General features: G+C 37.1%; 1 protein-coding gene and 1 pseudogene across 2 annotated transcripts in view; both read right to left on the reverse strand.

Annotated features, from left to right (window-relative positions):
• PSME4 (proteasome activator subunit 4) overlaps positions 1 to 27,199 on the reverse strand; it is a gene marked incomplete at its 5' end in the record, with an annotated part of 101,217 nt that overhangs the window by 59,434 nt on the left and 14,584 nt on the right. The window contains 3 exons of the mRNA XM_082852302.1: positions 1,723 to 1,767; positions 12,670 to 12,786; positions 13,425 to 13,565. Coding sequence (XP_082708428.1) covers positions 1,723 to 1,767; positions 12,670 to 12,786; positions 13,425 to 13,565 — 303 coding nt within the window. The remainder of the gene's footprint in view (positions 1 to 1,722; positions 1,768 to 12,669; positions 12,787 to 13,424; positions 13,566 to 27,199) is intronic.
• LOC309969687 (acyl carrier protein, mitochondrial-like) lies at positions 24,294 to 25,417 on the reverse strand (annotated as a pseudogene). Its single transcript has one exon. The product of its transcript is annotated as an acyl carrier protein, mitochondrial-like (transcript).

Consider the following 27,199-nt stretch of genomic DNA (forward strand, 5'->3'; position numbering starts at 1 on the left):
TGGCTGAACAAACTTTCTGGCCAACCCAACATAAAGTTGATAAACCTCAGATAAAATAAAAAGTCATTCAAATCACCTACAAACTTAAACATGATTGTTGTATTTTTTCATCCTATGTGCTGTGCAATAGCAATAGAAAAAAAAAATCTTGTCATAGGGAATCCAGTCTATATAAGAAATGTATAGTCAGCAAAGTGAGAAAGAGAACATCAGCCCAGGAACCTCTAGGCACCTTAGGAACAAACCATTTACCCTCACTGGACCAGAGGTTCCTAGGTTGATGTTCTCTTTCTCACTTTGCTGATTATACATTTCTTCCTATATACAAGAGAGGACTGGGCTAGATGATCGAGTCCTATAGGCTCTAACATTGTAAAATTCTATGAAATGGGCAGGAGCATCCCTGGGGTAGAAAAGATTTAGAAAAATAAAATCTGAAGTGTGCAGACACACACAAAATGAAGGTAAATGGATAAGGAGGACCCACTATCCATTTGGGTATGGAATGGATACCCAAATGGGTAGGCAACTGAGGTTTAAAATAATGAAAAGCATATGAAAATTTATGATTTGGGTATGGCCCAAAAAGTTAGTAAACCTTTTCAAATACACTTGGAGGTTTGGCCTATACATCATATTATTAATCTTATTATATACTTATACATCTGTGTTATTAGAATCACACTTCATTCCTTTATGTGAAAAATACAATTACATTTCTAGTTATTCTTCTGTTGAGTTCATCAAGCATTTATGTACCAGATCGTTGTGCAACAGGTTAGAATTTAAAAAATTTTTAAAGGCAGAATATATTCATATATTCTACCTTCAAAGATCTCATACATTGATTCCCCTTCCTAATTTTTCAGAATCAACTGTTAGCCTAGTAATCCAAAACAGAAGTTTGGGCATTCTATGAATTATCTAAGAACCTAAAAACCAGTAAGTACCTCAGTGATGATCAAGTTTCACAAAATGACACTGCTCCTTGGTGGCTTATTGAATGACTCAGGTTAGATCTTAAGCCTCTTAAAAGGAGACATTTTATATATTGAAAATACATTTGCCCGAGACTGAGTAGTATAGGAGGTCAGCAACAAATATCTGATCTATAAAATAACTTTAACTCATATTACAAGCATATGATAAATATACGAATTTCCATTCAAAAGAATTCACTGCATTCATAGCAGAAGTATGTCTTAGAACAGCCTGATAAACAAGAATGAAAAAATAGTTCAAGTCCACACAACTGGACTTTAATTAAACTAAATTCTATCCATATTCATCTTTAAACATAAGAATATGGGATGTTCAAAGTCAAATATTCTACTGAAACAGACCACAGTAGAAAAAAACTTATGCGCCATCTTATTATTATTCATTTTAATATAAGACCTACAAGGCTCATTTTGGAAAATATTTTTGATCTGAGTAACAATACTCTAGGAAAATCTTTCAGATGAAGCCAGTTATACGTACATCATTGCATTCTTACTTTATAATGGGTGACTGACACCCACACCAGTTAAAAATTTCTAAATTTCTAAATGAAATCTGAAAAGTTCAGTTGAAGAGCTGGAGATGATATGTTGTGCTCAGTGACTAACATCACAATATCAGAGACTAGTTATACCTCTAAATTCCTCTTCAAAGCATACTAAATATGGGGAAAAGCCCACAGAAACAATAAGAGGCTTTATAAATTGAGAAGCTACTTACGGTCGGCAGCTTTTCACGAGTGTTTTGAGAACATTTTCTACAGAACTGGGGGGAAAAAGCCATTTGATAAATTAGGTTGGTGTATTTTAAGAACACATTTTTAATAAATATCTCTAAGATACACTCATACATTTAGATATTATCTGTGTATATGGAATGACTAATCCTTCTCTTTCATACAGACAAAACTCTAACAATTAACTACCTAAACTCTGTAATCTACTCTTCCCTTTGCCTTCATTTTGCTCATTCTATGCAGTGAAAAAAAGGGAAGAAAACTAGAAAAAGGGCAAATCATCTTCGATCTTTACAAAGTGGGCAGCAATGACCATATACCTATCAATATATCAAGAAGTATGTTCAGTGGCTTCAAATACTAATTTTAAATTTTTATTAAAGTGCTTTTACATCAAAAAACAAACAGCAAAGTCCGGTGTGCCTCTGTCAGCAACTACCAGAAACCAGTTTTCTGTAACCTACTGATGAGAGTTTTATAACCCTCCAAGGCACTTTATTGCCAGCAACGATCATCAAAATAATAAGCAACTGCCACCTTTCTGACCAGCTACTTAAAAAGTTAGCTGAGGAACATTAAAAGCTGTAACTTATTTTCCAACTTGTAGGTGGTTCAAGTGAATTTAGGAAAACAACATAAATATTTGTATATGAACTTATAATAAACACTTCTACTTTAATGAAAAGGCTAGTGTGTACTGGTTTAAACACACATCACCAGAATGGATGTTTAAAATTCCAAGTAGACCACAGTCAAAAGAGGTCAAATGCAAATTAACAAAACAAAGGGTAATTTTGAACTGGAATTTTAAAATAAATGTGTGACTACTTACAATACGATGTATAAAAGTAAAAATAAAACAAGTCCCCAAATCTCAAGAGAAAAAATTATGGGGGAAAGGGGTAACATTCAGGCAGTGCTTCCACCTGACACTTTCTCATTAAGCTGCTTGAAATTCTTAAGTCCAGAAGTCTATCCAACTTCTCTGAAAGCTTAAGAACTAATTTGCAAAGAAATTCCAAGGAATAACACAAACCAAACTCAACACAAGTAATCAATGTATATAACCAAGAGAGAAAACTATAATTTCATTACTTGAAGCAGTAAGAATCCTCTTTTTTTTTTTTTTTGCGGTACGCGGGCCTCTCACTGTTGTGGCCTCTCCCATTGCGGAGCACAGGCTCCGGACGCGCAGGCTCAGCGGCCATAGCTCACGGGCCCAGCTGCTCCGCGGCATGTGGGATCTTCCCGAGCTGGGGCACGAAGCCGTGTCCCCTGCATCGGCAGGCCGACTCTCAACCACTGCGCCACCAGGGAAGCCCCAGTAAGAATCCTCTTTAATTTCAAAAGTACTCAGAAAAAAATTAACTGAAGAGGAAACCGGGCTACAACTCATGAGATAATTCTAAAATAAAAAAGATGACCATATGGCCAGAGAGCCATCATGGAGCATTTTCTCTGATTATCAAAGAGAGATGTTACCTTCTCTCACAAAAAAAATTCATCAATTCAGAAACAGAGTTTAATTGAGGGAACATCTAAGTTTGCCTAGTTAAAAAAAAAAAAGGAGGGGGAGGGGAGCAAACTTCTCTCCAACTACATTTACAACTCCCTGAAGACCACGACTATGATTTTTTACTTCTGGGCATTTCCAAAGTGCTTATAACAAGGTTGTGTTCATTTACATATATACATATATTATAAATATATTTATTTATTTACAACGCTCTATAAACATTTTCTATCAGGACAACAAAGAACATCGATCTCTGGATCTTCTTTTAGTTTGGACCAAAGAACCAACTTAGAAACAAATTTTAGAATTCATAGGTAAGATCTGAAGGTTCATCTAGTTCCAAATGAAATAAGAGATTAACTTAAATGCAGATTTTAAAAAAGATAATTCTAAAATGGTAAACTTATGGTCCAAGGAAATAAGCAGAAGATCTATAATTCTACCAGTTCCTAATGTTTGTGTTCATGTTAACTTTACATTTACTTTTAACTGTTTCTGTGGCAGCTGGTTTGAGAGTACAACACAGAAAACCTGCTATTTTCACTGGTAATTTTTCTATTCTACCAACAAACTTCCTATAATGTCAAAAATGATTCTAGAAAGCAAGTCATAAAAGGCTGCATAGCTACATGTTTTCTCCAGTTCCCTTCACTCTTCAGAATAGAAGGTTAATTGTAAGACTTGATAGCTGTCACTTCACTCATTAGAGGAATAGGGTGTGTGGGAATGTGATTTAGTTCATCTAAATAAAGTCTGTTTTAACCCCTCCTTAATAAGGCCTGTGCCATTGGATTTATACTCTTTAGCCAGAAAAGGGTACAATCTCTCTAACCTGTGATATCTGTATAGTGACCTTTTGTGATTCTTGTAATCTCTCAAGATGAAGGGAACAATGTTTCTGTTCAAAAATAAAATAAAAGGTTATGGCTAGATGCTACTAGATTATATTTCACTAATTTTTAGAGGGAGTGAATAATCACTAAAAACTTTTCCAATTGTTGGAATTCTAATACTAAAGTGACAACAATTCAAAACACTTTTTTTTTTTTTTTTAATCAAAAGGGATCTACAGAGGGACAAAGTTTTGGGTGGGTTTTCTCGTACCCTATTTCCTCTTAGTAAACGCATGTTAGCTTGAAAAGAAAGCCACAGTATATCATGTAATAAATGGTTCACAGCCTGGGCTTAGAGTCAGACAGATGTGAATTTGAATACCTGTCCTGCTACTTACTAGTAGCGCAGTATTATAGCCTCATATCTATATAAGAGCTGTTACAAAAATTAAATAAGATAATATAAAGAATGCAGTTATCTAGCCCAGAATTAAGCACAATAAATGTTACCTACAATTATTATTTCATATCTGGCCAAAATAAATTATATTTTCAACCTCCTTAAGAATGAAAATTTGTACTCATTTTGCTTTTACATTTATTCTACTGCCTCTGAGAAGCTATTAATTTACATTTAGGAAATTGCATCAAAATAGGAAAGTCCTTCCCCAACTGCCACCCTATTTATCAGGGCAGAAAGTAAGTTCTTGTCCCAGTTCTTGAGCTCTTGTCCCAGTTTCAACAAATGACTCTGTGTGAATTCTCCTCTCTGGGATGCAATTTCCTTATGATGACGTACTTTATGATTGCTTATGTTAATAAAGTATGCCAAATAAATACTTAAGTACTTAAGTATGCCTTAAGTTAATAAATGCCAAATATGTAGCAGAGAAGCGTGAGGAAAGCCAAAAGCCTTAGCCTCCAGTTACTGAGACAGTGGACTTATATAAACCTCGAGGTTTATGATTCCTACCTCCTTAGCCTTACCTAACTGTCAGGACAATATTCACTTCTAAACCAGAGAAATGTACAGCAAATAACAAATTCAAGATGAGAGTAGTGTGGACTGCCCACGGCCAGAACTACGTTCAGCTTCACTTCACAATTCTTGAACTAAAATTTAACTTCAGAGTAATCATATTTGCTTTTTTATAAATGAACTGGGAAACTATAACCCTGGTATATTCTACATACCTCTGCCTCAACCTCCTTGTAACTTAATATATCAGTTTTTTCCTGCTTTTCCTAAATCCAAACAAATCCACCATCAGTTAGTCAAACACTATCCACCGCATATCTAATCTTACAAAATCTAATACTGCTTAGTTAAATCAGCAGTCATTTTTCACAGCCACTTCACACAAAATTAGGTTCAAGATAATTTTACCTGAGGACAGTCTAAATAAATTATAACATCTTCATCACTGATGTGGAATTAACATGGGTTTTTCAATACAATTACTTCAAGAAAAAAGTATGCCTCTATGGCAAGTAAATGTTAAGAAATTGTAATAATTCTGACCACTCATGTAAAAGAGTGTGTATAATTGCTACAAGTGATGACAAGCCTGATCAATGTGAACTGAGTATTTTTTAAATTGCTTTAAAAAGAGCAGTTTCTAGAGAAAGATCATTGTAGCACAACTTTTGAAAGAAGCACTATCAAAGTCATTAATAAAAATTAATAAAATCAACCAATTATTCTCTAATTTCCAAATAAAAATAGAATTTTTTAAAAAGCAAATAGAATGTTCCTCAAATACCATGTTAAAAAAATCACTGCAAATGCCATATTAATAATCATTGTTTATTAACAAAATAACTGTAAACTATTTTAAATTTCAACAGGTTCTCAGACAAATTACTTTCATATTTCATTATCATGTTAAATTCTGTAGCTAAAGATCATTCTTGAGTTGCTGGTAGTAACTTAAGCTTAGAAATGTGGCTACACATATCAAGAAACCCCAACAGAGGTTAAGAAATGTCATTTTCATGTGTTGATGGGGGAACAAAGGATTTAACTGTATCTTAAGGATAAGAGTACCAATTCAAATGGTCCTTTTAGATTTAACAGAGAAAGAAGAAATCAAGAACAAGTACCAGAAAAGGGAAATATCAAATTTCTCCAGAGGCACATTAATATGAAAAATGAAATAGTCTAATACTGTATGATCCACCTTAGAATATATATAAAAGAAAAATAGATATTTAAATATTTTTTAAAATGTAAATGAGTTATCTAGGCCCAAGCTACTCATGATGCAAATATGTAAACCTTTAAAACACCAAACCACCCACAAAAACTGAACTGATAGTAATAAGACTAAATAAATCTCTATATATACACATAGTAATTCAAACATGAATTATCTATGTTCATTTGTAAAAACTGATCTATGCATAATTACCCCACATTTTGTTAGTAGCAATACCTTTCTTTACCGTGCTGCCTACATTTGTAACCTGTAATATGTTATTCCAATTAAGTGTGTGGGACACTGTTTTATGACATAAAATCATGCCCAAAAGATTCAGATGCTTCTTTTACAAAGTAAACAATAAGCAGCTCTTAAGTTGCTAGTATCGAGTTCACAACTACCTAGGTTTTTTCCAATTTTAATTTTTCTTTTGAATAAAAAAACCCTACAAATTGTTTCTCCAGTAGAAAGTAAAAACAGATGAAAGTAAAAAGGGTCTTTTGCCACTGAGGCAAAAAGACAGAAGGAGGAGGGAAGGAGGAGAGGAAGCAAAAACGAAGGAGGAGGGGACAGAGAAGAAAATAGGGGAAAGGAGAAGGAAGTTTAATAATCCTTGCTTCAAACAATGGAATCAGCTTTTAAAATCATGTTGAAATGCATGGCATTCTAAGCAGTGGTTTCAATAAAGACAAACACATTAGGCACATGAGTTTAAGACTTGAAAGACAAACAGTTAACAAATGAAAAAAGCTTTCACTTTTGATTATAAAAATGGTATTCTAAAAATAGTTATGAATACATGCAGTCAGCTGACAAAACTGTTTCAAAATGTCTCAGAATACATTTAAGATGAAAACACTCAAAACAAAATACTAACTCCCAAAGCATGCCATATTAAAGGGCTCCTTAAGGAATTTTCTGAAATAAAATGTTTGTAAAAAGTCACACTTCTATCCCTGGGCTATAAACACTTGCTATACTAGTGTACTAAATAGTATCTTTTTTTTTTTTTTTGCGGTACGCGGGCCTCTCACTGCTGTGGCCTCTCCCGTTGCAGAGCACAGGCTCCAGACGCGCAGGCTCAGCGGCCATGGTTCACGGGCCTAGCCGCTCTGCAGCATGTGGGATCTTCCCGGACCGGGGCACGAACCCGTGTCCCCTGCATCGGCAGGCGGACTCCCAACCACCGTGCCACCAGGGAAGCCCCAATAGTATCTTAAGTAGAAAAGTAAATTTTAAAATGTTTTAAATGATCCCATCTTAGAAATTCACTGGACAGAGACTAGCTGTGAGGAACAAAAAGTGAAAGTACTGTTGTATGGCTCTCCAACTAGTGTCTCTAACACATCAGATTCCTCCAATATTAAAATCAAGGCAAGTGTGATGAAACAGTCCAAGAACCAAAGAATCTGAAAATCTTTCAAAGTTAATTGTTGTAACTATATACAGTGTGACCTGAATGGAAATATGGTACAGGTACTCCTTTCAAAAGGAGAGGTAGGGCTTCCGTGGTGGCGCAGTGGTTGAGAGTCCACCTGCCGATGCAGGGGACACGGGTTCGTGCCCCAGTCCGGGAAGATCCCACATGCCGTGGAGCGGCTGGGCCCGTGAGCCGTGGCCGCTGGGCCTGCACGTCCGAAGCCTGTGCTCCGCAACGGGAGAGGCCACTACAGTGAGAGGCCCGCATACCGCAAAAAAAAAAAAAAAAGGAGAGGTAAAATATGATAATAACAGTAAAAAGATTAAAGCAAATTAGAAAAAATGAATAAATAATTAATTATAATTCTGAAAAACTGCTTTTTTTTTTTTAACAGAAGAGACATTAAGTTTCAAATTTTGTCCTACAGTGCTGCCTCTCACTAAGAAAGTGCCCCCTCAAAAGTAGTTCCAGATGCCCAGTATTCTTTCTGATCACTTCAAACTGGAACAACACATCATCATTTTTAAAAACAGGATGCATCAACAGAGCTGCACTTCACAATGTGTGCTCCTTTTAGTGGACACACACAGCCCTGTGTGTAAGTGCTCCAAGCCACTAGGCCAATAGAGTTCATCTTCTTGGAGCATCAACTTTAGTCAAGAGATACATATGGAAGAAATTTTTACTTATGAAAGCATTACTTAATATACCTAATAAAGATATGAATGTTTAAGATAAAATGTAAAAATTCCAAGAAATTTCTCACACCACACCTCTTAAGAAACATCTTTGGGGAAGGGGAAGGAGGTATTAAATGGACAATCTGAGAAGCACTGGAACAGGAAAAAGAATACTGGTTTGGAAACTAAAAGACCTGGATCTTACAGAATTAAAAACAGAAAAAAAGAAAGCAAAAAGTGCTGGACCAATGGTAAGAAAACAGGAGAGACTGATTAATGAGGCAGCAAACTTTAACTTGCATGGATGCAGGCTAAGAGGACAGCAAATCCATAAGCCTCTAACCACATGCAGGGCGCATTCTGGAAATGTAAGGGACATTTTTAACTACCACAATTGTGGGGAGGACTCACTGGACCTTTAGTGATTAAAAGCCAGGTGTATTAGATATGATGCAATTCATGGACTAGCCAGACTCAACAAAAAATTATTACTTCAAGACTTTCAAATGTCCCAATGCACGGTTATACAGGTTAAAAATTCTTTAACTAAAAGTTAACTGCTTTAAACATTAACTATTTTTCACACAGTTTTAATAGACATCGAATCTCTAGGAATACAACTAACATGTAAATTGAAGGAAGGCTGTACTTTGGCTGAAAATTTTACCTACGGTTATTCATGATTCCTGAAAGAAAAAAAAAATTACAGCATAATGGCAATTCCAGTTGCCCCACTTGATTTGCCAAAACTAAATCCCTGTGCATGTGTAGTTTTCATACAAATATGTAACTAAGATTGAAGATTGCTTTAACAGTCTTAGAACTAAGTGTCACTACACTTGCAATTATCAGATACACAAAGAATGAGGATGTCAGAGAATTTCATTAATAATTTTGTTGTTAAAATGTTTCATGTTTTTCTGGAATGTCATCCTTATTTTGGTAGGACACAAAAGACAATTTATGTTGTGAAAATTACACACTGACATTGTTTATTTTGGCAAAAGTCTGCTGCACAAATTCTCTATGGCTTCATATATTAATGTTTCTTTTCCTAATTCATCCTTTGCCTATTTCTTTCACATGTGATAATGTTTAAAAATAATGTTTTGTAATACTAAGTAACTACACCATCCCACATAATTACATAAAGAATCATTGTGACACTATGTTATAAATAAGGCCAGCTCACCTGCAACAGTATCTTACTTCTTTTTTTTCCCAGTCAGTAGTCTGAAATTAAAGTTATTTCTCTCTCTCTCTCATCATATTTAAGTAAGTGTGGCCTGTTATTCTGTATCCTAGCACTAGTTTTTATTTCAATGTCCACTAACAATGCTGCTATGCTGTTTATCTTACATTTTCTTGTACTTCTGATACAGAATGTGTTTTGATCTTTTTACTTTTAAATCTAAACTTACTCATTAAAAGTAGATGCAAAATCTGAATACCATACTGTTTTGTTTTTTAAATATTTATTTATTTATTTTTGGCTGCGTCAGGTCTTGTGGCAAGCGGAATCTTTCCTTGTGGTGCACAGGCTTCTCTCTAGTTGTGGCACGTGGGTTCAGTAGTTATGGCGTGCGGGCTTAGTTGCCCCATGGCATGTGGGATCTTAGCTCCCCGACCAGGAATCAAACCCACATCCCCTGCACTGAAAGGTGGATTCTTAACCACTGGACCACCAGAGAAGTCTCCTATACTGCGTTTTTTAGTATAATAGTGCATGCATGTTTGAAATATATATTGCTTTATAATAAACTACTTTCCCATTATTTCTTTTACGGTTAAAACATTATTTATATTTATTTTTGAGTGTAGAAAGGTCATGCTATTTATGAATTTCATTTTGGAATAGTTATCTACAGAATACAAAAGTCTATTAGAGTTAAGAGTCACACTGTAAACCAAGTAAAGATTTCATTAAAGACTTGATGTCTCTTCAAAAGACCAAGAACAGCCAAGGTGAAACTTTTAAGGAAGGTTTCCATAACAGCAAGGATGATGTGAAGCTTCAGGAAATGACATGGTAATTAGTATCAAGATGCAGGGAAGGAACTATAAACAATGATTGACACTAACAGTAATAAGCGTTAACAAAATTTCCTGGAAAACAATGGCATCGCTGAAGAGGAAAGCCATAGATATTTATTAATAACGACATAGTACTTAAAAAAAAAAGTGGCTGCTTTTGCAAAGTTACACCTGTCAGGGCAGCAAGTGTGACACTTGGTTATAGAGAAGTAAAAGAAATGCTGAAGAGGGAGAAATTACTGAAGGAATAGCTTTCCCTCCCCCATGATTTACCAAAGACTTTCAAAGGCAGTCAAAAAATGAGCCAGGAAAATTTTAGAAAGATAACTGATTTTGAACTCCATTTAAAGGTCCCTGAAATCTATGAAATGGTGATTCTAGTCAAAAGTTCAATGGGCTCACGACTTCCCTGGTGGCCCAGTGGTTGAGAATCCGTCTGCCCATGCAGGGGACACGGGTTCAATCCCTGGTCCAGGAAGATCCCACATGCCGTGGAGCAACTAAGTCTGTGCACCACAACTACTGAGCTTGCGCTCTAGAGCCCGCGAGCCACAACTACTAAGCTTGCATGCTGCAACTACTGAAGCCTGTGCACCTAGAGCCTGTGCTCCAAAACAAGAGAAGCCACCGCAATGAGAAGCCCGCGCACCTCAACAAAGAGTAGCCCCCGCTCACCGCAACTAGAGAAAGCCCGCGCACAGCAACAAAGACCCAACACAGCCAAAAAAAATAATAATAAAATAAAATAAACAGCTGTAAAAAAAAAAGTTCAACAGGCTCAGATCTTGAGGTCTAGTCAATCCAGTCTGTTCCATGCTCCCTCCGACAGAAATAAAACTCAAAAGTAATCTTTCATGTTAAATTTGGGGTTTTCATAATAAATATTAGTAAAAACACACTTGAACATTGCACCCTTTAGTTTCATGATGAATTCTGCCACTTTTATGGTTGAAATGGGTTTCCTTGTTTTAACACATGAAATCTTCAAGAAATAAATACCTTCTGACCATGTGACTGACTGAAATACCTTCTGAGAGTATTTGTGACTACTGTCCGAAAAACAATTAGGGTCTAAGTTCACAATTACCTATAGTTTGTTTTTTTTTTTACTCTTTCCATTTACATCATTTCACTCTTTACCTATGACCTAAAAGTCTTTAAAGTCTGCCATCAGCAGTCATTTTCAAAAAAATTCACTTACGACTGCTGACTTAAGTGAGGCCTGAGGATTAATCATGGATTAAATGAACTGAACTGGGTAGATATGTAAACATGTCTAGGATTGAGAGAAAAACCACAGAAATAAATGTTCAAAGACTTCATTTATAAAAGAGAAAAAGGAAAATAATACAGGCATATAAAATGGTGTTCTTCAGAAAATGAGTGCATATGTATATGAGAAACAACTCTAGATAATAAGAGGAAACAGCTATTAAAAGTTTAAAAAAAGATTTCCTAAAAATAAACCTCAATCACAAATTTAAGAGTATTTTAAGCCAAACACGCTAAGACTGAGAAAATTAAGAGCTAGATCACAACTGGACAAACCCTTGTTAACAGGGAAAAATGACACTTTGCAGTCAAGCCTGAAATCACTATTAATCAAAAAGGACAGATGATTATACCGTACTCTGTAAAGGTTCAGAATTAAATACAAAATGTACCAAAATTAGAGATCTGGAAGAGTCAGGATGTGTGTACAAGAAGCCATAAACAGCCAGAGATTTATAGTCTTATTATGTCTAAACATTACTAGAAAATAACATAAACCAAAGACCGTGCATTTGAATAATTTGTACTATAACACAGTCAATCACTGAAACTGATGCTCCTTTAACTGGGAGTGTGTGTGCTCTGGGATGTGGGTGCCCCCTGGAATACGCAAAGCTCCTCCTTTTGAAGCATTCATTTTACTTGAAGAATTAAAACATATGTGGATATACTATGAAGAATGCCAAATGTGCATGACAAAATATTAGATTTCAAACAAAAATCTCTTGTTTTCTTTGGCCAGTATGGTGATGTTAGCTGTTAGAGATATGGTGGTGGGAAATTCTTAAGTGCAGCTTCAGATATAGCTTAAAGAGGGCAATAAATTGTTTTAGGAGTCAAGATACATAAAAATGAGCACATTAAAATGTATATTTGCTTGCTTATCTCAAGTAACCCAACATTTCTCTATTATGATCAAACCCCTAAGAGTCCCCAAAAGTGCTCCCCAAAAGTACTTTAAATGGAAATACTTACTTAGGAAACCAATTTAATCCCAGGTGCTCTGTCTTGGAATATAATATTCTTTCCACCATGTCATAAAGTGGTCTCCAAGGTAACTCCAAGTCATCTCTTGAAAGAAGTTCCTTTTTCCTAATTAAAGAAAGAGTAAATACATGTGTGTATGCTTGCTCAGGGTGTGTATACTACACATACTACAATGGGAGAACAGTTGTTAAATGCTGCTGTCATCACAGTGGGTTTTGCTTTTCCCCATCCTCAGCCACTCACTGGCAAAACATGGTAGGAGGAAGAACAGTGCACCAGGACTTTTGCTGCTGTCCAAACCTCAAGGGGCACCAGGTAAAAAGAGGCATTAAAATTTGTGCCACCATTATTGTAGATGAGTTTCATACTTTCCCACACTATCTATGTTTCCCGAATTGTGCTGGGTGCCTGGGATAAGCAAAAGAATAAATGATCCCTGTCTTCACAAGGATCTTACAGTCTACATAAGGGAAGGTAATTAGTATAAATGAAACAAATAGACAACATATAGTTCAGTATATGCTAGAGAAGAGAAGACTTCATGGAGAAAAAGGAATCCTAATTAAAAGGTTAATTAACACATGGGGTTTAAACTTATGATAAAGTTTTCTGCAATCTTTTTCCAAAATGGTAATTTGGGACTTGGTCTTCTTACCAAAGAACACTTAGCTCTCCTCATTCCCTAAAACCTTGAAGAAAAAAAAAAAAAAAATCTTAGCAGAAATCACAGGACATTGACTTACTTTAACAAGTTGATTAAGAGACGTGCAAATCCCTGCATCATGCTGATTTCCAGTTTTGGAATTGATACCAGCTCATATAATAATTTGATAAAAAGAACATGATCTTCTTTGCTAAATTTTCTCCCATAAAGTCGAATATATCTGCAAGAGAAAAATCGATACAGCCTTTAAAAATAGATATCGTGATACATTCATGTTCATTGCAGCATTATTCACATAGCCAAAGTGTGGAAGTAACATAAATGTCCACCAACAGACAAATGGATAAAGAAAATGTTATATATATATATATATATATATACATACACACACACACACATACACACACACACACACACACACATATATACACAATGGAATATTATTCAGCCTTTAAGAAGAAAGCTGTCATATGCTAAAACACAGATGGACCTTGAGGACATTATGCTAAGTGAAATAAGACAATCAAAAAAAGTCAAAAAAAAATAAAAAATAAAAAAAAAGTCAAATCCTGCATGATTCCACTTATATGCAGTATCTAAAGTAATCAAACTCATAGAAACAGAAAGTACAATGGTGGTTGCCAGGGGCTGGGAAGGCAGACAGGAAGCTATTGTACAATGGGCATAGGGTTTCAGTCATACAAGATGAAAAATTCTAGAGATCTGTTGTATAACAATGTACACACAGTTAACAATACCATACTGTACACTTAAAAATTGTTAAGAGGGTAAATTTAAGAGTTTGCCACAATAAAAAAAAAAATGTATTGTTACACTTTAATTTCAAAAGTCTTTGATGTAAAACATTTTATCACACTGCACACTCATCACTGTGCAGGAAAGACTTACTCTATATTTTAATTAAGAGATTACCAAATAAGTACTTTATTGACAAAAAACTTATAATTCAGTTATAATAACTGAATTCACATCAACATTTAATGACCAATTACAACACTGCTCTTTTCTTTTTGCATGGTTTTAACTGGCCCTTGGACACAGTAACCTGAAAAGAATCCCTCTGCACCCTTTCCTTTATTAAGCAAGTGCTCATTCAGAATAACAATCTACCTAATGACTTGCTGAAACTACTTAAAAACATCATATCACAACATTATAAAACAGAACAAAAGAGTACAGACATAGAAGTTTACTGTTTTAACCACAAGAATCTTTGATGAACGCTTACTGAGAATCTTGAAACAATACAGCGTTACCTAACTTGTACTATTTGTTTCTAGGCATTAACTCATAACTATAATAAAATTATGTTGCTACCAAAAAAGCACAGTATTTTATCTCAGAATTATATGTTTTCAATTTTTTAACTTTAGGGACTCAATGTAAACAAAAGCGTCAACTATAAGCAATTTAAGGAAAAGGTGTCCCAAAAAGCAAGAATGACTAAGCATGGCATAGTTAAGGATTCAGAAGTAACTAAAACTTAAGTAACAAAAACTTACTTAGAACAAATTACTGGATACTTAAAATCATAAACTCCTTTGAGGAAGACCATTTTATAGACAAATACATAATTCAACAGAAGACACAGCATTAACATTCCTTATATGATCTTTAGCACTTCCCCAACAGCTAAGATCAAATTAAACTTGCATTTAACTTCTAAAATTAGAATACCTGTTTTTCTTTTTCCAAAAAATCCTCAATATTCTTGGTCCAATAAGAGCACTCTTTTTTTAATTTTCTCAGGCTGCTGCATATTTATTCAGCTCTTGTCTGTCTGAACTTTCAAGGTATAATTCCATGATTTCACCTTAGTACTAGGCGATCAAACAGTATTGGGGTGGGGGTGGGGGCGGTGAGGGGAGACAGCAATGAGACCTGAGATATTGTTTTGCCTCTGTCAGTAACTACCGTGAAAGTTTCTTAACCACCTAGGCCTGGTAAAGGAAATGGGCTAATGAAGACAATACATAGAGACCCTAAGCCCAGGGCTGCCAGAGATACTTCAGGCTGCTGAATGAACATGGTACAGACTCCTGAAGCCTCCCTCAATTTCACTCTAAATTTAGGAGTAAAAGCTAGAATCATTTAAACGCTACTTTCAAGTGAAAACAAACCATATCCCCTAAGAAACAGCACATATTTTAAAGATAAAACAGAAGAGTCCAATGAAACATTTCTTGTTCCCAGTGGCTACCTCAGGCCTTGACAGGGCTCCAAGTGCCCCTGCGGTTATGCACTTACTCTCCCTTGTGGCTAAAAGACTTCTGTGGAAAAATTGAAGAAACACTGCTCTAAGCAACTGAAATAATTTACCTACAAGCCTTTTTACTGTAGTATAAATTGTGTAAACATTAGGGACATAAAATTCATAGAGTCCAAAATTTAATACTATGAAAAGAAGAGACAAACTCAGGGATTCTTAGAGGAGCCAGAACTGCTGACAAAACTAGAGATTTTAGGGGGATTACTCAGAAACCTATTTGCCCTGTCAACAGCAAATAGTTCTTGCCAAGCAGAAAGTGATTCCTGCCTCAGCATTTCTCAAAACACAGACCAAGGGCTTCCCTGGTGGCGCAGTGGTTGAGAGTTCGCCTGCCGATGCAGGGGACATGGGTTCGTGCCCCGGTCCGGGAAGATCCCACATGCTGCGGAGCAGCTAGGCCTGTGAGCCATGGCCGCTGAGCCTGCGCGTCCGGAGCCTGTGCTCTGCAACAGGAGAGGCCACAACAGTGAGAGGCCCGCGTACCGCAAAAAAAAAAAGGCCAAGACTTCTTCTGAAGAACACAAAAAGTACTAAAAGAAGAAAACTAATAACTGGTCTTCATTAAAATCAGGAACTTCTATTCACAATAAAACACCAATGAAAATAAAAAAGCCCAGTCAGATATTTGGAATACATATCACCATCTGACAAAGTACTCCCCCAAACTACTTAAGAACTGTTTCAAATCAATAATAAACACAACCAAATAAACAATGGGCAAAAGACTCAGGAAGGCACTTCTCAAAAGACAACATCCACATGACTGATAAGCATATGAAAAGATACTCAACATCACTGTTCATCACTAAAATCAAATTAAAACCACAATAGGGGACGGGAACCAAGATGGCGGAGTAGAAGGACGTGCTCTCACTCCCTCTTGTGAGAACACCAGAATCACAACTAGCTGCTGGACAATCATCGACACCAAAACTCACCAAAAAAGATACCCCATATCCAAAGACAAGGGAGCAGCCACAATGAGATGGTAGGAGGGGCGCAATCACAGTAAAATCAAGTCCCATAACTGCTGGGTGGGTGACTCACAGGCTGGAGAACACTTATACCACAGAAGTCCACCCACTGGAGTGAAGGTTCTGAGCCCCACGTCAGGCTTCGCAACCTGGGGGTCCAGCAATGGGAGAAGGAATTCCTAGAGAATCAGACTTTGAAGGCTAGTGGGATTTGATTGCAGGACTTCGACAGGACTGGGGGAAACAGAGACTCCACTCTTGGAGGACACACACAAAGTAGTGTGCGCATAAGGACCCAGGAGAAGGAAAAGTGACCCCAGGGGAGACTGAAGCAGACCTACCCGATAGTGTTAGAGGGTCACCTGCAGAAGCAGGGAGTGGCTGTGGCTCACCATGGGGACAAGGACACTGGTAGCAGAAGTTCTGGGAAGTACTCCTTGGCACGAGCCCTCCCAGAGTCTGTCATTAGCCCCACCAAAGAGCCCAGGAAGGCTCCAGTGTTGGGTTCCCTCAGGCCAAACAACCAACAGGGAGGGAACCCAGCCCTACCCATCAGCAGTCTAGCGGATTAAAGTTTTACTGAGCTCTGCCCACCAGAGCAACAGTCAGCTCTACCCACCACCAGTCCCTCCCATCAGGAAACTTACACAAGCCACATAGATAGCCTCCACACAGATCCACAGATCTGTGGATCTCCACACAGATCCACACAGATCCACCAGAGGGCAGACAGCAGAAGCAAGAAGAACTACAGTCCTGCAGCCTGTGGAACAGAAACCACATTCACAGAAAGATAGACAAGATGAAAAGGCAGAGGGCTATGTACCAGATGAAGGAACAAGATAAAACCCCAGAAAAACAACTAAATGAAGTGGAGATACACAACCTTCCAGAAAAACAATTTAGAATAATGATAGTGAAGACGATCCAGGACCTCGGAAAAAGAGTGGAGGCAAAGATGGAGAAGATGCAAGAAACATTTAACAAAGACCTAGAAGAATTAAAGAAGAAACAAACAGAGATGAACAATACAATAACTGAAATGAAAACTACACTAGGTGGAATCAATAGCAGAATAACTGAGGCAGAAGAACAGATAAGTGACCTGGAAGACAGAATGGTGGGATTCACTGCTGTGGAACAGAATAAAAAATAAAGAATGAAAAGAAATGAAGACAGCCTAAGAGACCTCTGGGACAACATTAAATGCAAGAACATTGGCATTATAGGGGTCCCAGAAGGAAAAGAGAGAGCAAAAGGACCAGAGAAAATATTTGAAGAGATTATAGTCGAAAACTTTACTAGCATGGGAAAGGAAACAGCCACCAAAGTCCAGGAAGCGCAGAGATTCCCATACAGGATAAACCCAAGGAGAAACACGCCAAGACACATAGTGATCAAATTGGCAAAAATTAAAGACAAAGAAAAATTACTGAAAGCAGCAATGGAAAAATGACAAATAACACACAAGGGAACTCCCATAAGGTTAACAGATGATTTCTAAGCAGACACACTACAAGCCAGGAGGGAGTGGATTGATATACTTAAAGTGATGAAAGGGAAGAACCTACAACCAAGATTACTCTACCTGGCAAGGACCTCATTCAGATTCGATGGAGAAATCAAGAGTGCTACAGAGAAGCAAAAGGTAAGAGAATTCAGCGCCACCAAACCAGCTCTACAACAAATGCTAAAGGAAGTTCTCTAAGTGAGAAACACAAGAGAAGAAAAGGACTTACAAAAACAAACCCAAAACGATTAAGAAAATGGTAATAGGAACATACATACAGATAATTACCTTAAACGTGAATGGATTAAATGCTCCAACCAAAAGACACAGGCTCGCTGAATGGATACAAAAGCAAGACCATATATATGCTGTCTACAAGAGACCCACTTCAGACCTAGGGACACATACAGACTGAAAGTGAGGGGATGGAAAAAGATATTTCATGCAAATGGAAATCAAAAGAGTAGCAATACTCATATCAGATAAAGTAGACTTTAAAATAAAGAATGTTACAACAGACAAGGAAGGACACTACATAATGATCAAGGGATCAATCCAAAAAGAAGATATAACAATTATAAATATATATACACCCAACACAGGAGCACCTCAATACATAAGACAACTGCTAACAGCTATAAAAGAGGAAATCGACAGTAACACAATAATAGTGGGGGATTTTAACACCTCACTTACACTAATGGACAGATCATCCAAAATGAAAATAAAGAAAGAAACAGAAGCTTTAAATGACACAATAGACCAGATAGATTTAATTGATATTTATAGGACATTCCACCCAAAACCAGCAGATTACACTTTCTTCTCAAGTGCGCATGGAACATTCTCCAGGATAGATCACATCGTGGGTCACAAACCAAGCCTCAGTAAAGTTAAGAAAACTGAAACCATGTCAAGCATCTTTTCTGTCCACAATGCTATGAGATTAGAAATCAATTACAGGGGAAAAAACGTAAAAAGCAACAAACACATGGAGGCTAAACAATACATTACTAAATAACCAAGAGATCACTGAAGAAATCAAAAAATACCTAGAGAAAAATGACAATGAATACATGATGATCCAAAACCTATTGGATGCAGCAAAAGCAGTTCTAAGAGGGAAGTTTATAGCTATACAAGCCTACCTCAAGAAAAAAGAAAAATCTCAAATAAACCATCTAACCTTACACCTAAAGGAACTAGAGAAAGAAGAACAAACAAAACCCAAAGTAAGCAGAAGGAAAGAAATCATAAAGATCAGAGCAGAAATAAATGAAATAGAAACAAAGAAAACAATAGCAAATATCAATAAAACTAAAAGCTGGTTCCTTGAGAAGATAAACAAAATTGATAAACCATTACCCATACTCATCAAGAAAATAGGGAAAGGACTCAAATCCATAAAATTAGAAATGAAAAAGGAGAAGTTACAACAGACACTGCAGAAATACAAAGCATCCTAAGAGACTACTACAAGCAACTCTATGCCAATAAAATGGACAACCTAGAAGAAATGGACAAACTCTTAGAAAGGTATAACCTTCCAAGACTGAACCAGAAAGTAATAGAAAATATGAACAGACCAATCACAAGTAATGAAATTGAAACTGTGATTAAAAATCTTCCAACGAACAAAAGTCCAGGACCAGATTGCTTCACAGGTGAATTCTATCAAACTTTTAGAGAAGCGCTAACACCATCCTTCTCAAACTCTTCCAAAAAACTGCAGAGGAAGGAACACTCCCAAACTCATTCTATGAGGCCACCATCACCCTGATACCAAAACCAGACAAAGATCCTACAAAAAAAGAAAATTACAGACCAATATCACTGATGAATATAGATGCAAAAATCCTCAACAATATATTAGCAACAGAATCCAACAACACATGAAAAGGATCATACACCATGATCAAGTGGGATTTTTCCCAGGGATGCAAGGATTCTTCAATATACGCAAATCAATCAATGGGATACACCATGTAACAAACTGAAGAATAAAAACCATATGATCATCTCAACAGATGGAGAAAAAGCTTTTGACAAAATTCAACACCCAATTATGATAAAAAACTCTCCAGAAAGTGGGCATAGAGGAAAACTACCTCAAAGTAATAAAGGTAGTATACGACAAACCCACAGCAAACATCATTCTCAATGGTGAAAAACTGAAAGCATTTCCTCTAAGATCAGGAACGGACAAGGATGTCCACTCTCACCACTATTATTCAATATAGTTTTGGAAGTCCTAGCCACGGCAATCAGAGAAGAAAAAGAAATAAAAGGAATACAAATTGGAAAAGAAGAAGTAAAACTGTCACTGTTTACAGATGACATAATACTATACATAGAGAATCCTAAAGATGCCACCAGGAAACTAGTAGAGCTAATCTTTGAATGTGGTAAACTTGCAGGATACAAAATTAATGCACAGAAATCTCTTGCATTCCTATAAACTAATGATGAAAAATGTGAAAGAGAAATTAAGGAAACACTCCCATTTGCCATTGCAACAAAAAGAATAAAATACCTAGGAATAAACCTACCAAGGGAGACAAAAGACCTGTATGCAGAAAACTATAAGTGATGAAAAAATTAAAGATGATACCAACAGATGGAGAGATATTCCATGTTCTTGGATTGGAAGAATCAATATTGTGAAAATCACTATACTACCCAAAGCAATCTACAGATTCAATGCAATCCTATCAAATCACCAATGGCATTTTTTACAGAACTAGAACAAAAAATCTTAAAATTCGTATGGAGACACAAAGAACCCGAATAGCCAAAGCAGTCTTGAGGGAAAAAAAGGAGCTGAAGGAATCAGACTCCCTGACTTCAGACTATACTACAAAGCTACAGTAATCAAGACAATATGGTACTGGCACAAAAACAGTAACATAGATCAATGGAACAAGATAGAAAGCCCAGAGATAAACCCATGTACCTATCGTTAACTAATCTAGGACAAAGGAGGCAAGGATATACAATGGAGAAAAGACAGTCTCTTCAATAAGTGGTGCTGGTTAAACTGGACAGCTACATTTAATAGAATGAAATTAGAACACTCCCTAACACCATACACAAAAATAAATTCAAAATGGATTAGAGACCTAAATGTAAGACCAGACGCTATAAAAGTCTTAGAGGAAAACATAGGAAGAACACTCTTTGACATAAATCACAGCAAGATCTTTTTTGATCCACCTCCTAGAGTAATGGAAATAAAAACAAAAATAAACAAATGGGACCTAATGAAACTTAAAAGCTTTTGCACAGCAAAGGAAACCATGAGCAAGATGAAAAGACAACCCTCAGAATGAGAGAATATATTTGCAAACGAATCAATGGACAAAGGATTAATCTCCAAAATATATAAACAGCTCATGCAGCTCGATTTTAAAAAAACAACCCAATCCAAAAATGGGCACAAGACCTAAATAGACATTTCTCCAAAGCAGACATACAGATGGCCAAGAAGCACATCAAAAGCTGCTCAACATCACTAATTATTAGAGAAATGCAAATCGAAACTACAATGAGGTATCACCTCACACCAGTTAGGATGGGCATCGTCAGAAAATGTACAAACAACAAATGCTGGAGAGGGTGTGGAGAAAAGGGAACCCTCTTGCACTGTTGGTGGGAATGTAAATTGATACAGCCAGTATGGAGAACAGTATGGGGGTTCCTTAAAAAACTAAAAATAGGTCGAAGCAGCCTTTACCATTGAGCCAACCCTTGGAAGAGTCTCCCAGACCCAGCGCCAACATCAGGTGAATGAAAAATAAACGTATGTGTTTTAAAGATTAAAAAAAAAACTAAAAATAGAATTACCATATGATCCAGCAATCCCACTACTGGGCATATACCCAGAGAAAACCATAATTCAAAAAGACACATGCACCCCAATGTTCATTACAGCACTATTTTCAATAGCCAGGTCATGGAAGCAACCTAAATGCCCACTGACAGACGAATGGATAAAGAAGATGTGGTACATATATACAATGGAATATTACTCAGCCATAAAAAGGAACGAAATGGGGTCATTTGTTGAGACGTGGATGGATCTAGAGACTGTCATACAGAGTTAAGTAAGTCAGAAAGAAAAAAACAAATATCGTATATTAAGGCATGTATGTGGAAACTAGAACAATGGTACAGATGAACCAGTATGCAGGGCAGAAGTTGAGACACAGATGTAGAGAACAAATGTACGGACACCAAGCGGGGAAAGCCATGCGGGGGTGGGGATGGTGGTGTGATGAATTGGGCGATTAGGATTGACTTGTATATACTGATGTGTATAAAATTGATGAGTAATAAGAACCTGCTGTATATAAAAAAAAATTGAATTAAATTTAAAAATTTAAAAGAAAAAAAAAAGAAAAAACTAACCACAATAGGGTACCACTTCATACCACCAGACTGGCTAAAATTAAAAAGCCCAACAATACCCAGTTTTGGTGAGAACATGGAGGAACCAGACCTTTCATAGGCTACTGATGTGTGTATAAAGTGGTATAACCACTCTGGAAAAACTGCTTGACATTACCTAGTAAATGTCTATTAGACATTAGACTGTTTAAAATGCACATTCCTAGGCTCCATCTTAAATCTAGTCCATTGAAAATACTGGGAGTGTTAAATGCAGCAAAGTTGTTTCTTTAAAAAAAAAGGAAATTTTAAAAAATATTGAGAATGGAGGCTGAGTCTCCATTTTACAAAAACGACTCCAGTTTTTTCTATATATTTATGCTCAAGAATTCTACTTTAGACCATATTTAGAGACAGTCCATTCTCTTTTTCCAATTAATTTGCACATTACATTTTACGACTAAAAATTTCTATTAAAATACTTGAAAACCTCGGTAACAGTCAGGATTGAACTTCTGAATAGGATATTTTCTTAAACTATCCAGAATATATAGATGACAAGTCATTATGTTCCATCCTCCCGTAGGGGTAAAAAAAAACAGTAAAAGATAATACAAAAGCATTTTTCAACTGCTTCCTCCTCACAACCCTACAGTGAATTAATCAAGTGTATTAATCAAATGCTTTAATTTTTTTTTTTTTTTTGCGGTACGCGGGCCTCTCACTGTTGTGGCCTCTCCCGTTGCGGAGCATAGGCTCCGGACGCGCAGGCTCAGCGGCCACGGCTCACGGGCCCAGCCGCTCCGCGCCATGTGGGATCTTCCCGGACCGGGGCACGAACCCGTGTCCCCTGCATCGGCAGGCGGACTCTCAACCACTGCGCCACCAGGAAAGCCCCAAATGCTTTAATTTTTTAAAAAAGTTTTATTTATTTATTTTTGGCTGCATCAGGTCTTCATTGCTGCGCGCGGGCTTTTCTCTAGTTGTGGTGAGCGGGGGCTACTCTTCGTTGCGGTGCACGGGCTTCTCTTGTTGTGAAGCACGGGCTCTAGGTGTGAGGGCTTCAGTAGTTGTGGCACGTGGGCTCAGTAGTTGTGGCGCACAGACTTAGTTGCTCCGCAGCATGTGGGATCTTCCCGGGGCTCGAACCCGTGTCCCCTGCATTGGCAGGCGGATTCTTAACCACTACGCCACCAGGGAAGTCCCAAATGCTTTAACTTTTAATTGCAAGTAAAGAAAGACAGTGGCATGCCAAGTACAGCAATTAGTTAACGAAATGTACAATGCTGTCAAGGTTCTTTCTACTATATATCCTGAAGACAAGTTTATTATATATTGAAGGAAAATTAAGTAAAGTATAAAATTATACAGCACTATTGAAATGAACTAAGAATTGGATCTTGGCTAGAGGCTAAAAATATTGGTTTTCAATACAAGTTCTGTCATTCATCAGTTAGTTTTCTTCAAGGCAGTCACTGGGTTTCTAAGGTTCTATATCCATCAGTAAAGTAAAATTAACATCATTTCAGAGCAACATTAAGACTATTTGTTATTATAAAACATATACAACATTTGCAATGAAATTTAACCTTCAGTGTTTTATTTTGAGTAGTCCTACTGACAAGGCAAAAAAATGAAACTTTAGCTTGAAATTTTAAAAACCAGAATTTAAATATTGTCATTGAAAGTACTTAAAAGTATTTATGGATGATTTTTTCCTTCAATGTCACATCTAGCCATATGTCTTAAATAAAAATTCAGAATATCAAAATCAAAATACCAAAAAGCTTTTCAAGTGCACATTTGCAATTAATAAAAATTTCCTGAAAAAACCCTAGAAGTCTGATATAAGAGAATGGTTTGTTAAATTGTGGTTTATGCCTTTAGACTACAATGTAGTCATTTAAAATTGTTTTCAAAGAATTTTTATGGATGTGAAATGTAATATATAAAAAATCAGGATACAAAACATTCACAATATGTAACTAAATAAAAAAGAAACAATCATGCATTAAAATTAAAAAATAGGGGCTTCCCTGGTGGCGCAGTGGTTGAGAGTCCGCCTGCCGATGCAGGGGACACGGGTTCGTGCCCAGGTCCAGGAAGATCCACATGCCGTAGAGCGGCTGGGCCTGTAAGCCATGGCCGCTGAGCCTGTGCGTCCGGAGCCTGTGCTCCGCAACAGGAGAGGCCACAACAGTGAGAGGCCCGCGTACCGCAAAAAATAAATAAAAATAAACACTATAAAGTGTTACCTTTTTTCTTTGTTTTTGGTTTTACAGATTTATTTTCAAAGGGCAAAAAACACAAGATAATTTAAGTACAAGTCTAAACAGAGTTACTCTGTCAGTCAGCAATGATGCAGAAATGCATTCTCACTTTCAGACACTCGCCAGCATCTTCTGAGTCTTCTCTCAGTGAAGAAAAAGGGTCTGATATTTTATTCATATACCTCCTCCTTATCTGCAATGTAATCTACAATTTCTTGTAAGCACATTAACTTCCCCACATCTAGATCAGGAATTTCAAACCCAAATTCGTCTTCCATGGTCATGATAATCTCCACTTGGTCCAAACTGTCTAAGCCGAGGTCCTTCATAAAATGGGAATTTACTAAGAGCTTTTCTGGGTCAGTCTTGTCATAGAGTTTCAAGACCTAAAGAACATGGTCCTTGATTCCCTCTAATGTCAAAGGGGGTGCGTCCCTATACTGGTGGCACAGCTGTGTAACTTCGCCTGGAACCTGTGCAAGAACAAAGGCCGGCTGCGGAGCCCCAGGCCTCGTCCGGGCCCCCCGAGGGGAACAGGGTGGTGCTGAGCGGCAGGGCCGCGGCCAGCGTGGGGAGCCTGGGCAGCGGCGCGAAGGCCGCAGGCAGTCGAAGGACACAGGCGCAAAGGACACGAGCCGCCATGGCTACGCCGACCCAGGATGCACGGTGCTAAAGTGTTACCTCTTGATGGTCAAACTACTTCATGTTCTTCTATATACCTCTGTTCATTCAAACTCTTCTAAAGTAAACAGGCATAATTTATTATAATTAAAATTAACATGTAAAAACATTTCATATCAACCTCTGTTGTATGTTTAAAATCAGGTAATCAATATTTCTGCATTTCTACTATTATCTTAATTTAAAAAACCTACTAAACTCCTACTTAAAAGAGCACAGAAGGGATCCCCTGGCAGTGCAGTGGCTAGGACTCTGATGCTTTCACTGCTGTGACCCACGTTCAATTCCTGGTGGGGGAACTAAGATTCCACAAGCTGTGCAGCGGCCAAAAAAATAAAAAATAAAGAGCATAGGAGTCAAGTTGTATAGGTCTCACCAGCCAAAAATGAAACCATGAATCACGATAATTAACTACAATGTATGTTTAAATTCACTAAGTTCATGAAGAATAAAAGGTATCACCATTTTGCAATATCTAACAGATGTAGGACAGTTACTAACATCACAAAAAGAGAAAATCAGGGATTACGCATCTCCTGATAAAATTATACAATACTATTATATAGTCTTGAAAAAGAAAATGAAACTTTATGTCCTGTATAGCAGCAACAAAATCAATTACTGTGTCTTTACCACTTCAATCTGACTTCCACTAAAGGTAATTAGAATTATGTAATTAATAAAGCTGACTTTAGAAGATACAAATAAAAATTGTGAGCTTACAGAAACTATGCCCTCTTTTGAATTTTTTGTGGGACACCTATAAAAACTGGTTGTAAAATAGGCCACAAAGAAAACCTTACTTAATTCTAACATGTGAATATTATACTAGCCAAGTAGTCTGATTATAATAAAATGTAAATTAGAAAATATTAAACAAGTATAATAAAAAGAAACCAAATCATTTAAAAGCATGCATATGGGGATTTCCCTGGTGGCGCAGTGGTTAAGAATCCGCCTGCCAATTCAGGGGACACGGGTTCCAGCCCTGGTCCACGAGGATCCCACATGCCGCAGAGTAACAAAGCCTGTGCATCACAACTACAGAGCCTAAGCTCTAGAGCCTGCAAGCCACAACTACTGAGCCTGAGTGCCACAACTACTGAAGCCCACACGCCTAGTGCTCCACAAGAGAAGCCACCGCAATGAGAAGCCCAAGCACCACAACGAAGAGTAGCCCCCGCTCGCCGCAACTAGAGAAAGCCCGCACGCAGCAACAAAGACCCAACGCAGCCAAAAAAAGTTTTTTTAATTAAAAAAAAAAAATGCCAATACAGCTTCTCACTGCTAGAAACAGTAAGTGAACAGATTAAATGCAGGGTTTTCTCATAAGCCCACCTCTCCTCTTTTCACTCAATTACCTATTGATTCAAAAAGCATTTCTAGAGCAAATGACATGTACAGCACAAGAGTATGATCCAAATAGTTCCTTTAGGCTGAGAACTCACAATCAGATGTGAGGAGACATGTACTCAGAAAACTAGGTAATATACTGAAGGAGGGGAATAAATGCAGTTTTATCAGAGTTTTGTGATTTTTTTTTTAACCAAAGTTTCATCATACCTAAGTGATTATTGAACCGAATCTTGAAAGAATAGAGAGGTATCATGACTCTGAATAGGAAACTCAAGGTTAAGATAATCTGAGCATTTGGGGAAAGAGGCGGCAAGAGGCACAAAAAACAGCTCTAGGTAGAGGAACACAGAGAGAACAGCAAACTTCTGTGACAAGAAGACACAGCCA

The sequence above is a fragment of the Leucopleurus acutus genome (genome assembly GCF_964270905.1).
Source record: "Leucopleurus acutus genome assembly, chromosome: 12".
In the NCBI taxonomy this organism is placed as follows: domain Eukaryota; kingdom Metazoa; phylum Chordata; class Mammalia; order Artiodactyla; family Delphinidae; genus Leucopleurus; species Leucopleurus acutus.